We start from the raw sequence: 14929 nt of genomic DNA on the forward strand, positions 1-14929 counted from the left end.
CAAAGTTCAAATTTTACAAATTTGCAATTTTTAATGCAAATGTTAATTTTTGCGTTAATAAATGCATTGCTGTTTTCGCATCATAATTAGAAAATTGCAAATTTGTAAAATCAAGCTGTATTTACTTTCCTCTCATCAGTACACACACAATTAACAATTTTTACCGTGTTACATATGTAAATATGAAAATGTTCCAAAATTGCTATTTTTTAAAATTGCAAATTTGTAAAATTTGAACTTTGCTTGTTTTTGATGATATTATGATGCGAAAAAAGCAAAGCGTGAATCTTTTTATACTGTTTTTACCGTTGTACTCATCACTTGTTACACATGTTTTCACTGTTCCAGATATGCAAATAAACACAATTCAAAAATTGCAAATTTGTAAAATTTAAACTTAGCTTGTTTTTTGTTTTACAAAAGTCAACTTTGTCAATAACATTTTTATTACAATTCTTAAATGTGTTACATAACGTTAACACAATTTGATATTCTATTGTTGAACCATACAATATATCAAAGGAACAATACAAAAAGATAAATGGAATTTATTGGCAAAATGGCGGAATATAATTTACACCAGACTAGCACCAGAGTAAATAACACCTCAGCTATAGACTAGCACTACAACTGAGGCATGTCGCGGAGGCGACCGGAAGTACTGCCCTAAAGGTAACCCCCAACCCAGTTGCACTATTAATTTAGCTTCTCGTTTATGCAATCACCGCCACCAGATAAAGCACCGCATTCTATGCTATTTTGCAAGAGCACCGCAACGTGCTCACATTTATTTATGCAATTCCTATTTCAACGAACACCTGACTGGTTCGGAAATATATATCATTATACACGCGCAATTGCTAAGGCCAACGCAACCGGCCAACTAAATTCTTGGTACGCAGTACCTGCGATTGTCAAGTGCAACTTATAATACAATATTCGCAATGCCACAATTTCCTTAGCCAAAAAGAGCTATTCCAAGTACGCCTAAGCACGCAGTGCCATCGAGCGAGTATCAGAACACCCATACTATCCCGAAAATAATTTTGAAAGCATTCCTGCCATCCTCACACAGACTAGTACTACGTGATGGATGACAACAAAATGCAAAGTTTACCTCCCCTAGACATATGTTTATTATCCTATAGTTAATTATTTATACCTTTAATACTTCCGATCACCTCCAAGACATAGAATTTCCGCCACAACAATAAATTTATTTATTTTCCCCCAAATTCTATGACGTATTTTAGACTAAGCTTAATAGACACTCGCGCACTGAATCTAAGTACATGGCGAGCCCAACGTCAGACAAATGAACGCCATCATTTCTGAAAAACCCAGGTGTTTTTAAATATATGTCAATATTTAACTCATGCCCTTCCACAACGCGCATCATTTTATGGCCAAATTAATTTACGCGTTTCCGTTTTTTGTCAATTTGCTTGTTTTCTGTTTCCGGAGCCCTCCAATTAAATGTTGGCAAAATGTTTGCCCAGACGATAATGCTCGCCGGAAATGCCCGATGTAAATATTCAATCGAATCTTGAATGTGTTTAAAACAGACCTGAAGGTTATGCCGGATCAAATCATTACCCCCAGGTGGACCACAAGTACCTTCGGTTGCATCCGGAATAGAGCGGGGAGCTGCATGTGGTGTACGGCGTCTGCCCACCCCATACCGGAAACGCCCATCCAAACCACTCGTGTCCCACCCGGGAGGTTAAGGTCCGGCATCCCTTGCAACTCCGCCCGCTGACCGGCCCAATAGGGGATCGAATCTCCAGTAATCCAAACTTCTGAAATAATATTTATACAGGAGCAGTTACCTAATATATGACATATACGCATTCGAGTTCCACCTGCCCATCCGCATAATTTGATCGTTTGACACCCCTGTTCTTGTTAAATGTGTCGCTCTGCCTATTCTAAAACTATGTGATTTAAAGACATTGCAATCAAAGCCAGACTGAATTAAACATTTTTTAAGAACTGCTGAAAATTGATAACGCGTGACTGGTCTATAGTTATTGTGCTCAAAAAGCCGACCCGATGTTACGGGCCGAATGCCAAAGTATAGTTTGAGGTTGCAAACTGGGCATATTAATTTATTTGTTTCACAAGGAAGTCTCAAATAAATAGGATTTTCAAACTGATTAGTTTTTTACTGTCTTAAACATATCAAAACCTGCTGCTGACCGGCGGCCAGCCGCACGTCTTCAAACAAAAATGACATATTGCCATTATGTGTAAAAACTAATTCGTTGATTCTTAATAAACCAACAAATGCCAATGTAAAGATAGCCTTGAACAATAAAGATTCGTAATGATCATGAGCGACCATTGGAAGAATTGAACATATTTTTTCCAACATAGAGATCGTGATAGGGGCTCTTTTATCCACGACAGGCCTTTGCCTGCGACAACCCTGGAGTATTTTGCTAACAACAAATATGTCCGAAATGCAGTAACAACCATTAATCCTATGATAAAATGACAACCCAGATATGTATGTTGTTATAGAAGACGGTGAATAATGCTTCTCGAAACAATACGTAACAAACATATTACATGGCTACATGGAGCTGGCCATACTACAGCTAATCTATACAACTCCCTGAATTTATTAAATGAACATATCGCCGTTTTATATGATAATTGCGTGTTTTTAGAAATGCCTGCGAGTACCAATTCGTTAGTTCTATATTGAATATATTCCAGAGATAGGCCGGCATTGGAGTTGCTGCCGTGTCCGCCAACGGGACCAGTCTCCGAAAGCGCTCTAGCTGAAACCGTGATAATGCATCTGCAACATCGTTTTTGCTACCGGGAATATGGTCCGCTTTAAATACACAATTGTGAAAAATTCCTTGCATGGTCAATACTCTCAATAAAGCAAGAACGCGAACCGACTTGGACGACATAGTATTCAAAATGTAAACAACGGCCTTATTGTCACAATGAAAGCGAATTTTCTTGTTAGTCATATGTTTACCGAACACGACCGTGGCTACCACTATAGGAAACAATTCAGCCAGCAATGTTATATCTTTAGTTAGCCCTTTCCGAACCCAATCTGCATGCCACTTTTCTGGACACCAGTGGCCGTTAAACCAGATACCGAAACCTATAACACCCGAACTATCAGTAAATAACAGGATGTCGTCATTTGATAGCCAATATCGATCGTGAAAAACAGAAACCCCGTTAAAATGTTAAAAAAAAAATTAACGAGCCGATGAGAGACTGCATTACTTTCAACTTAACCTTTTTGCTGTGAAGAACAACGTGAATTTTTTCGACAACCTCTTTTACTTTATCAGCGGGGATCCTAACAACCATATTAACAGTGTCAAGTTCGAGCCCTAAAAATACTAAAACGTGCGTCGGTCCATCCGTCTTCTCGTTAGCTAATGGAACGCCTATTTCTTGCATGGCTTCAGTAAATATTTCCATATTCCGAAGACAATGTAGCGCCGTTAAATGTCGCATCGCCTTTATACGTCGCAGGCTACGAGATTTGTCGCAACGCTGACGATAAATGTCGCAAGGAACGATAAATGTCGCAAATCCTACTGACGATATATGTCGCAATTTTAACGATAAATGTCGCAAATATTTCAACTGACGATATATGTCGCAACATTTACGATAAATGTCGCACACCTGTGTATGTCATGTTAAAAATATAAAGTTGAAGTAAAAATGACTAACACTTTCAGGTTAGATCTAGATTACCCGACGAGGTTCATTTGGCCGACTTTCCCCACTTTTTAGTTAGTATTGCCCGAATTGAATCAGTTGTGGTCAGTATTATCAATAATTGACAGCTGCGGTGAAGATCGACCGAAGCGGTCATATTTATTCATTTCAGACCAAAAAACTTTAAGTTGTTTTAAAAAATGACAAAAATCCTTGTTTTGTCTTGATCGGAAAACGGAAAAGCGAGGTGCCCGTAAGTTTTTGTTTTAGGTTTAAGGCAGTTTCGACAAGTTTGGTTAAATTAGGTCAGTCTTACAGGAACCGTCTGGGTAAAACAAATGTGAATTCCTCGGTATTTCTGCTGGATACTGACAGCTTTGCTAACTTTGCATCAGCGATAGAAGGCAAATATTCTTGGATAGAATCATCGAACCAGGATCGCACCGGGACCAGATTTTATAAAAAAGCTTTGCAAAGTCATATACATAAAGTAAACGTGATTTGCATGAGCCTTGTTGGTGAATTTTGACATTTTTTCAATGTTAACAAAGGCATTTTAATTTTGAAAGACGATAACAAAAATGAAAAACAATGACGCTTAAGATTACGTTTTGTTATCCGATGCGAACATTTAATTTCTTCAAAACGTAGGACACGGGTGCAATATTTGCGGGTGTTCATTTTCTTGTATCTTTAAGACGTTGTCAATAGTCTTTAAACGAAATATTTAAATTGGTACATACATCCCGTCTATTTACTTAATGGTTTAATTGTCATTATAAAATGCATTTAACATGAAAAGTATATGTTTCAGCAAAAAACGTATGATTGTCGCAACTAGTATTATCCTTAATACATCGAGACCAGGACCGATTTCATTATTTATTTCCTATATGGATTCAACATACTGTAATAAAGTTTATATGCGAAAATGAGAAATCTTCAATGCAAAAAGGATCGTCTTTGCATCGCCTTCCTATTCCACGGTGAAATATCACTTATATATGGCGAAATATATTTTAATTACTGAATGCATATATTGCAATTATTCAATTTTGTAGCGGAAATGTTGCGACATCCATGTCAAATAAAAAGACGTCGACGTCGCCAATAAACGTATCGCGAGCGTTAAAAGGCGACTACTCTAAATGAATTTGTCGGTGCAGAAGTATTATGCTGCCACCGGACTAAAATACTTTAGAGTTTTTTCATTGGCTATCTTAATGAAGCGCACGTGCCATCGCAATTCGTAATCACGCGCTCTGTATTAAATAAGCCAATGGAAACAATCGGTAGTGTTCAACCCGGAGACAGATTCTGACTTCTGCTCCGACACAAACAGTAGAGTATTCGCCCTTAAACTCAGTGCGCAGTGACTCGCGATACCTTAATTTAAACAATACTGTAAAATGTTGAGATAACGGGGTACGAGGGTCAGGCCCAAAGCATCTAGAGTTTTTGAATCATTATCAAAGTACTTGACAAATTTACATGACACTGTGTCCACCCATCGTATTACCAAATGCTTATTACATGTGTTACCGCATGGGGAAAATATGTTTCGTTTGCTCTGGAATAAGGGAACGCACAATTAAGGTCTCATATGATCGGACGGGGAAATGACGTCGTAACCATAACGATTTAATTGGAATAATATCATGCAGTGTACCTGTATGTCAAGCTTGGTGAACAGAGCTTTTGATTAAGGTCTTATAATAGAGATTGGAATTCCCTAATTTTGCGATTTTTCGAAAAATGGTATTCTTAAAATATTACAACAGTTTAACGTTGATAAAACATTTTAGTAAAAGCAATAAAATAGAACCGTTAACAGAGTTTTATTTTATTATTGTTCACTAACATAATATTAATGCTGTATTAAAGGTTGATATATTTGCTGTTGTTGATTGTGATGGCGCTAGCAAAGGGCTGGAAGACGTGCGTGCTAATGTCCGATACAGAGTATAGGGTAATGTTCGAAGTGGTATCGGACGGGGCGTGTCATGTACCGGTTGCAGAAAAGACACCCTTAGAACGATCTACACTGCGAAGAAACTGCCACATTATCAGAAGAGCAATGCAACGTCTTCGAACAAAGCACCTGTAATGCATGTGTGCAGCAGTTCTGTGCACGATATACTTAAAATCTATATCGTCAATATGGCAGACACATGCATTTATATACATAAAGAAACATTTAAATTCATTTTAAGCGTAATGGATATATTAAGTCGGTTTGTGTGGTTACGAGCCATACCTAGCAAATCAGCCGATGTAATCACTTAACATTTGAGTCGCATATTTGCAGAATTTGATAAAACCAAAATAATTCAGCATGAAAGAGGACGTGAACTCGATGGGGAAGTACAACGGTTGTTGAAAGTTCTCAATAAAAAGATTCGCAAAATTCGCTCTTATCACCCTCAAAGTCAGGGTAAACTTGAAATGATGCATAAAACATTGAAGCAAAAGATTGCATACGATTTCACGCATGCTGATAGCTTTGGTTTAAACTGGGCAAAACAGTTACCAGAGTATCAACGTATATAAAACAATGACCAAAAACAATGTAGAGCAAGGATTCGAAGTCACCGCATGAACTTTACTATGGAAGGGATCCTTATAATAAAAATTCAAAGCAAAATCGCAAACTGCTAGTAACGAAACTAAGAGATGCCGCAAAATCGCAAACCTAAAGTGTAATAGCCGAAATGACAGATGTCACAAGATGGCAAACAAAACACCGATTTATAATATTGGAGACTGTTACGCTATAAGAAAAATAGATTTATTGAATAGGAGAATATGGGCAGTGATACAGAAGCGATCTTTGAAAACAAACATCTACAAATTAAATATCGCGGCCCCGAATCTGCTCGAGCAGGACAATCTGCCCGTTCGGAAGATAAATGGTGTCACGTAAACAACCTCACACACTATTCGTGTACATCAACTGGTGCAAGCAACAAGAAACGGTTACATCGAAAACAATATTATACCTACAACAAAATCGTCTCAGCTTGATAACTTGACGGCAATCACCTTAACCAATATGGGATACATACGTCGGAAGAAACGCTTAGACAAGACGTAGCAACCTTTTTGAGGCCAGCACCCGTACTTGGTAATAGGATTTGTGGAGCAAACTGGTGGAACTCAATACTTGAGCAACCATGAAAATATTTGTTGCGGATGTCTACAGAATATGAATACGGTGACCAAATAGCATTGCAAGCGATGTCGCAGCTGTATAATATGCACATTTTGATAGTGTCGTCTAGGAATAGTGCCACTATATTGATAATTCCGGATGGGAGTATATGTCTGACAAGCCGTTACCCTCGAATAATACTTGGACATAATAATGAACGCTGGTGGTGATGACCTGAACGCTGACGTTGATGACCTGAGCGCTGGCGGAGATGACCTGAGCGCTGGCGGTTATGACCTGAATGCTGGCGGTGGTGACCTTAGTGCTGGCGGTGATGACCTGAACGCTGACGGTTATGACCTGAACACTGGCGGTGATGACCTGAACGCTGGCGCTGATGACGTGAAGGCTGACGATTGCATACACGCGGACGGTGATTACCTGAAAGCTAGCGGTGATGACCTGAACGCTGGTGGTGATGACCTGAGCGCTGGTGGTTATGACCTGTGCTCTGACGGTTATGAACTGAGCGGTGGCGGTGATGACCTGAACTCAAACAGGTGTGGAAAGAACGCGCGCGTATACATATTTAAAATATGAATGGGTGATTCATGATTGTGCGGTAATCCAATTCTTTTATTGCATATTAAACATAGTATTTGTGCGCTTTAGCTATTGATAAATTATCATCAATATATTATATTGATACATGCATATTAAAATCTGGCTAAACACCTCGTTCAGATATTGGTGGGATTCATATTACATTTACGAAACAAAAGCATCCGCAACATAAGTCACCACAATTCTAATTGATTTCATTGGTTTAAATATGTTAATGTCGTTCACAAACAAAACGAACAACAACACCGTATTTTTCGCTTTATCCATTTTCAACAAAAAAAAACTCCCTGTTAACACGCTTGATATATTAACGCTTAAAAACAACTGTACAAACGGATGTTATTCAAATTCCTTAACAATTTTCCCCAACGCCTATATCCTGTATCAAAAAAACAAGCAGTTAAACAAATTATACCCTGTAATGAAATCCTAACATCGAATTTAAATTCAACTGAATGATTCAATTTCTGGCGTATTAATATTTATTTCAATTTTGCAGTAAGAATAGGTAAAACAATCTTCTTATACGCTTGCACACAATTTGCTGATAATGCACTTGTATACATTGTCAGCTTAACGTCTGTATAGATGTCGAGCTAAAATTAATGCCTATTTATATCACACAAACATATAAAGTCAAAACCTGTGCATGATTGCATAATTGTAGGAAATCAAGTGAAACATCATATCAATGAAATCATGTTGGTTTTTAATCAATCGGTACATAGTCATTTAAGAACATGGCGGTGTCCTTAGCTCCAAATAACAGAAAGGTATCGGTTGCTATATGTAACAATGATTTTTGCATTCGCTTGTTCTTTCTATAGGTTGGGTTGTTGGTGGCTTTCGAATTTACTCTTGAACTTGAACTTAATCTCGCGTTGCGAGTAAGGATTTCAAAATGAATTGCTGCAAATATAAACCTATTTTAGAATGTGTGTCGCTTAAATAACCAGATAGAGTCTGTCAATGTTAAGTCATTTCATTAAAGGTGACAAAAATGGCTTGCCCAAGCTCCAATTGTTCATTGCGTTTTGTATGCAATATCATGAACTTATAATACTCTGCTCTTTTAAATGCTTGGAGGGAATAAACCATTAATGGAAAAAAATATTTCACCATCATAAAACGTGTGATGCGCACATTCCCCGTACGTTTCAGTTGAGTCGTTAACATGAAAACAACTATTAAGCACATATTGATGTAAAAGCGTCATTACCAAACATCAAACGCATGGAAAGTTAATGCGATGACAAAAACTAACTAAATCTTTTACATCCTAGTTTATTGAAGCATAAATAAAATCGTTTACTCTCAATTATATCAATTTTCCGTTACCAGGCACGTAAATAAAATCCATACATCCACTAAAAGATTTGTCGCTGTTAGCCGGATGTTATAGAAGCGTCAGACCGGGAGTAATTTGAAAGTATAATATTGAAACAATAACCTCGGATTCTTCGAATTGAAGTTATCAAAGAACTCAGTTTTCTCGAGTGAAACATGATAACATGTATATTTATCGCGCAAAGCTCATTTTTCACTTTAATTTTGTGATATGTGCTAAAATAATTACAACTCCTATCCGAGAATGTCATGTATGTCATACTCGTAGTGCTTACATTAATAAATGTAAGGCTACAAGCACTATACGTCAGAACGTTCAACTGGTTTATATCGAGTGTAATTATTGTTGTTGTTAATGTTGTCAATTGCCTTTAGGCCACTTTTAATTATTAATACAATCATACAGCAATTTTACAACATAGACCAATAACTGGTGCATATTTTATTATCTAAATTTTCACAATTGTTTAGATTAATCGGGTTAAATTAAGAATAATAATATCTACAGCCGCCAATCTAGAACTTAATGTACAGTTATACAATTTTCATCACGTTGTGTTATAATCTGAATGTAATGGCGTTCATATAATGAAAATAAGTATTTTGTTTGGCCTCTATGAATAATACACGAATATCAATTAGGAAGCTGGCGAAGGGGCGGAAATTGATCATAATGTTGATTGAACAGAAAGAAAATTATTGCCTGTCAGTAGTAATAGGCGTGTATTACTTTAACAAGTACATGTACACACTTAATTATGGTAAATGTATGTATTTCTTATACATTCAAAACACAGTCAGGCTAACGTTTAGTGTTTATTTATTGATTATTTTGTAAAACTAGTATTGTTCGTTCTAAAAAGCTCGGATTTTTCAAATTATTTACTTAATATTTCTATAACGATTTTATAATACGTGTATTATTACCCATGCGTTTTTTTTGTTTCACGTATAAATAATCGAACACAAAATCATGGACTTTATATCTCTCTCTATATATAGCACAACATTGGGAGTAAGTTTCTTTTATTTATTTAGCAAAATATATTGAAAGCAAGGTGTTATAATCAGTCAAGCGCTATCAACGAGGTTACGCAAAAGACGCAAGATGGTGTATTGTAATATCGACATCCCATTGTTGACAAGCAGTCGTTTTATTTTACCTGATGTATTAATAGACTCAGATTTGGAATGACCTGTGCTGCGCAAAAATACCACTTGACTGACGTAGCATATAGTGGACGTTTTTTTAATAATTCATAAACTTACTCTTCCGCGACGCGTATAGTTAAAAAATGTTGCAAAACTTGCTATTAAACTAAGTTGTTCGCAAGCGAACGACTAAAAATGATCTGACACGAGTTGCCATTCCAATATAATGATACATGAACAACAGTCATGTAACTACCATACAATATTCAATACAATTTTATCGTAATTTGTGTAGCTGTAATAATGTTACAGTTTTATCACATCTTACAACCTTTAGCCAATCTTGATAACAGCAGTCCATTTAGCACAGGGAAATCAACAACTGGCCACTCGAGCCAAGAATTATAGGAATTGATTGGGTCAATATTGACCACAACTGACTATTTCGGACAAAACTGACCGCAACTGACCATTTTGGACAATACTAACTTAAAACTGACCATTCTGATGGAAGTCGGCCAAATGAACCTTGTCGGGTATAATAGATCTAACCTAAAAGTTTTAGTCATTTTACTTTAACTTTTCATTTTTTTACATGACTTACAAAGGTGTGCGACATTTATCGTTAATGTTGCGACATATATCGGCAGGTAGATTTTTTGCGACATTTATCGTTAAAGTTGCGACATATATCGTCAGTAGGATTTGCGACATTTATCGTTCCTTGCGACATTTATCGTCAACGTTGCGACAAATCTCGTAGCCTGCGACATATAACGGCGATGCGACATTTAACGGCGCTACAGACAACCCTGTTCTGATATGTGCCCAGAAAGGAAGTCAAAAGCTACCGGTTTGTTAAACGGGCCTTGATAACATAGTCTAGAAATGTCGAAAACGTTTCAAACGATTTAGGTGAAATACTGCAACCAAAAGCCGCACATTTATCAAAATAGTATTTCTCATTAAAATAAAATCCAAGCAATTCAAAGTCACAAGGATGGATTGGCAACAATCTAAATGCACTCTTTATGTCCATTTTAAACAAAAAACAATTTTTACCCAGATCCTGAACCATATAAATTGCTTCGTCAAAATTCAATTTTTTGTTGTACTACTGATGAATATTGAGCCGCAGATTTAAGGTTTTTGGAAAATCTGGCCTTTCGTTCGCCTTCATAGCTTAGCCTAAAGCCGTCTTTGAAACCTGACAAAAGTACATGTTTATCAACTGAATTATAATTCTTTAGCCATGACTCTTAAACTTCTAATTTGATTGGCGATGGAGCTACCTGCTATTAGCGACCAAAGCCGCCCCTTCCGGGCCTATGAAACGGCATTGACCTTGGGGCACCACGTGGTTGATCGCGAAAGCGACTGACCTCTAGACCTTGAACGTTTGGCTGGCGATATATATTTGACAGACCAGAATGCCCCCTATTCCCCGGAGAACATGAAGTGAAGGGGTGACTGCCACCGCAGTTGACACACACGTGTTCAAATTTACAGCTATGACCAAATCGACATGAACTTTTGAGAAAATCCCGACAAAAGTACCGTCCCGTTTTCATTTGTGATACACCCGTTTCTCTAAATGACATGCATCTAAGCCACAAATCCTGATTGAGCGCCGACCATGAAGAAGGCATGACCGCCTGTCTAGACCGAAACTGGTGGTCATATTCCCTCCAAGACATTCCCCCCTGCCGTGCTGTACACTCTTATTGTATAGAAATAGTGTAACATTTCGTAAAGCCTCTGAGATTGAGCAGATAAATATATATCCATGAAAATTATAAATGCATCTGACCAACGTTCGATTGAACTAATAACATCTTTGCACTCCTTTTTTGGACGACTTTCTAACGACCCATTATTCAAAACTAAAACAGAACCGCCGTTTGTGTAGTCCGCTAGCTCAACTGGTCCCTTAAGCAATAATGCAAGATTTATGTATTCTCCACGACAAATACGATGTTTGTCTAGGCAATATAGAAATGCTCTAAAAGCTATTCATTTGAGACAGACATGAATAATCGTTTGCATTGTACGTCACCTCGTGCTCAACCACGTTGTGACCACGTGGTTGACCATTGGCTGTGCTAAAAAAAGTCGCAAAAATCAATTATCTCACCATTTCCGGCGCTCTCGTCTGCGCGTAGAGGCTTTGCAGGTGGCGCTGCTGCGGTTGCCGCCTCTGGTTCTGGCCCAGGAACCGGGGTTGGTGCCGGATCTCGTACCGGCACCGTTTCCGCTGCAGCCCTTCTACGCCGTCTGGCCATTGGTTCCACCGCCGGTGCCGGATTGACCGCCGCTCTCATCCCCTTTTCCACTGTTCGTTCCCGTCCCGCTATGGCATTTCCTGTCCGTCTCCGCACGCCTTTGCCTCTACCCGACATTGTAGATATATGAATGTGTATACACAAGTTGTTTCAGCGACAGCTATTTCGTAAAGAATGAGAAGGAATGGTGCTCTGGTTTATATACCTATGAGTGACGTCAGAAGGTCACTATTAAATCGATTTCGTCATGGATTATTATCATCTGCTAGTATCTTATAATCGCACGAGATTTAAACCTTTCTTTACCGAAGACATGTATTCGCTACTTCAAATAAATGAAATTATTTTTTTATATAAATTAATTTTTATTATGCAAATAAACAAAGTTAAAAAAATTGCAAATTTGTAAAATTTGAACTTTGCTTCTTTTCGATGATATTATGATGCGAAAACAGCAAAGCATGAATCTTTTTAAACTGTTCTTACCGTTGTACTCATCGCTTGAAACACATGTCTTCACCGTTACAGATCTATACGCAAATAAAAAAAGTTCGAAAATTGCAAGTTTGTAAAATTTAAACTGAGCTTCTTTTTGATGATATTATGATGCGAAAACAGCAAAGCGTGAATCTTTTGAAATTGTTCTTTTTGTTGTACTCATCGCTGGAAACACATGTTTTCACTGTTCCAGATACGCAAATAAACAAAGTTTAAAAATTGCTAATTAGTAAAATATGAACTTAGCTTCTTGTTGATGCTATTATGATGCGAAAATAGCAAAGCATGAATCTTTTCAAACTGTTCTTACCGTTGTACTCATCGCTTGAAACACATGTTTTCACCGTTTCAGATACGCAAATAAACAAAGTTTAAAAATTGCAAATTTGTAAAATTTGAACTTAACTGCTTTTTGATGATATTATGATGCGAAAACAGCAAAGCATGAAACTTTTAAAACTGTTCTTACCGGTGTACTCATCGCTTGAAACACATGTTTTCACCGTTCCAGATACGCAAATAAACAAAGTTCAAACATTGCAGATTTGTAAAGTTTGAACTTAGCTTGTTTTTAATGATATTATGATGCGAAAACAGCAAAGCGTGAATCTTTTTAAACTGTTCTTACCGTTGTACTCATCACTTGTTACAAATTTTTTCACCGTTCCAGATATGCAAATAAACAAAGTTCAAAATTTGTAAATTTGTAAAATTTGAACTTATCTTCTTTCTGATGATATTATGATGCGAAAATAGCAAAACATGAATCTTTTCAAACTGTTCTTACCGTTGTTACTCATCTCTTGAAACACATGTATTCACAGTTCCAGATACGCAAATAAACAAAATTCAAAAATTGCAAATTTGTAAAATTTGAACTTCGCTACTTTTTGATGATATAATGATGCGAAAACAGCAAAGCATGAATCTTTTCAAACTGTTCTTACCGTTGTACTCATCGCTTGAAACACATGTTTTCATCGTTCCAGAAACGCAAATAAACAAAGTTCAAAAATTGCAAATTTGTAAAATTTGAACTTAGCTTGTTTTTAATGATATTATGATGCGAAAACAGCAAAGCCTGAATCTTTTTAAACTGTTCTTACCGTTGTACTCATCACTTGTTACAATTTTTTTCCACCGTTCCAGATATGCAAATAAACAAAGTTCAAAATTTGTAAATTTGTAAAATTTGAACTTATCTTCTTTCTGATGATATTATGATGCGAAAACAGCAAAACGTGAATCTTTTCAAACTGTTCTTACCGTTGTTACTCATCTCTTGAAACACATGTTTTCACAGTTCCAGATACGCAAATAAACAAAATTCAAAAATTGCAAATTTGTAAAATTTGAACTTCGCTACTTTTTGATGATATAATGATGCGAAAACAGCAAAGCATGAATCTTTTCAAACTGTTCTTACCGTTGTACTCATCGCTTGAAACACATGTTTTCACCGTTCCAGAAACGCAAATAAACAAAGTTCAAAAATTGCAAATTTATAAAATTTGAACTTAGCTTCTTTTTGATGATATTATGATGCGAAAACAGCAAAGCGTGAATCTTTTCAAACTGTTCTTACCGTTGTACTCATCGCTTGAAACACATGTTTTCACCGTTCCAGGTACGCAAATAAACAAAGTTAAAAAAAATGCAAATTTGTAAAATTTGAACTTTGCTCTTTTTCGATGATATTATGATGCGAAAACAGCAAAGCGTGAATCCTTTTAAACTGTTCTTACCGTTGTACTCATCACTTGTTACACATGTTTTTACAGTTTCAGTTATGCAGATAAACAAAGTTCAAAAATTGCAAATTTGTAAAATTTGAACTTATCTTCTTTCTGATGATATTATGATGCGAAAATAGCAAAACATGAATCTTTTCAAACTGTTCTTACCGTTGTACTCATCGCTTGAAACACATGTTTTCACCGTTCCAGAAACGCAAATAAACAAAGTTCAAAAATTGCAAATTTGTAAAATTTGAATTTAACTGCTTTTTGATGATATTATGATGCGAAAACAGCAAAGCATGAAACTTTTCAAACTGTTCTTACCGGTGTACTCATCGCTTGAAACACATGTTTTCACCGTTCCAGATACGCAAATAAACAAAGTTAAAAAATTGCAAATTTGTAAAGTTTGAACTTAGCTTCCTTCTGATCAT

The 14929-nt window shown here is 36.7% G+C and overlaps 1 protein-coding gene across 1 annotated transcript; it reads right to left on the minus strand.

The window, feature by feature from the left end:
* Window positions 1-1201: 1201 nt before the first annotated feature.
* LOC127847505 (uncharacterized) lies at window positions 1202-12405 on the minus strand. The gene is made up of 2 exons (XM_052379514.1): window positions 12111-12405; window positions 1202-1799 (listed from the first exon to the last, which is right to left on the minus strand). Exons 1-2 carry the CDS (start codon window positions 12373-12375, stop codon window positions 1585-1587), a joined length of 480 nt encoding a protein of 159 aa, XP_052235474.1. The 5' UTR covers window positions 12376-12405; the 3' UTR covers window positions 1202-1584.
* Window positions 12406-14929: the final 2524 nt, after the last annotated feature.

This window comes from Dreissena polymorpha, chromosome 10 (assembly GCF_020536995.1).
Source record: "Dreissena polymorpha isolate Duluth1 chromosome 10, UMN_Dpol_1.0, whole genome shotgun sequence".
In the NCBI taxonomy this organism is placed as follows: domain Eukaryota; kingdom Metazoa; phylum Mollusca; class Bivalvia; order Myida; family Dreissenidae; genus Dreissena; species Dreissena polymorpha.

Bases quoted from the DNA above. Each gene is read 5' to 3' on its own strand.
- LOC127847505 (XM_052379514.1), bottom strand. From the start codon at position 12,375: ATGTCGGGTAGAGGCAAAGGCGTGCGGAGACGGACAGGAAATGCCATA. The intron at 1,800-12,110 runs GTGAGATAATTG...ATATTATTTCAG, and splicing joins AGACGAGAGCGCCGGAAATG to AAGTTTGGATTACTGGAGAT.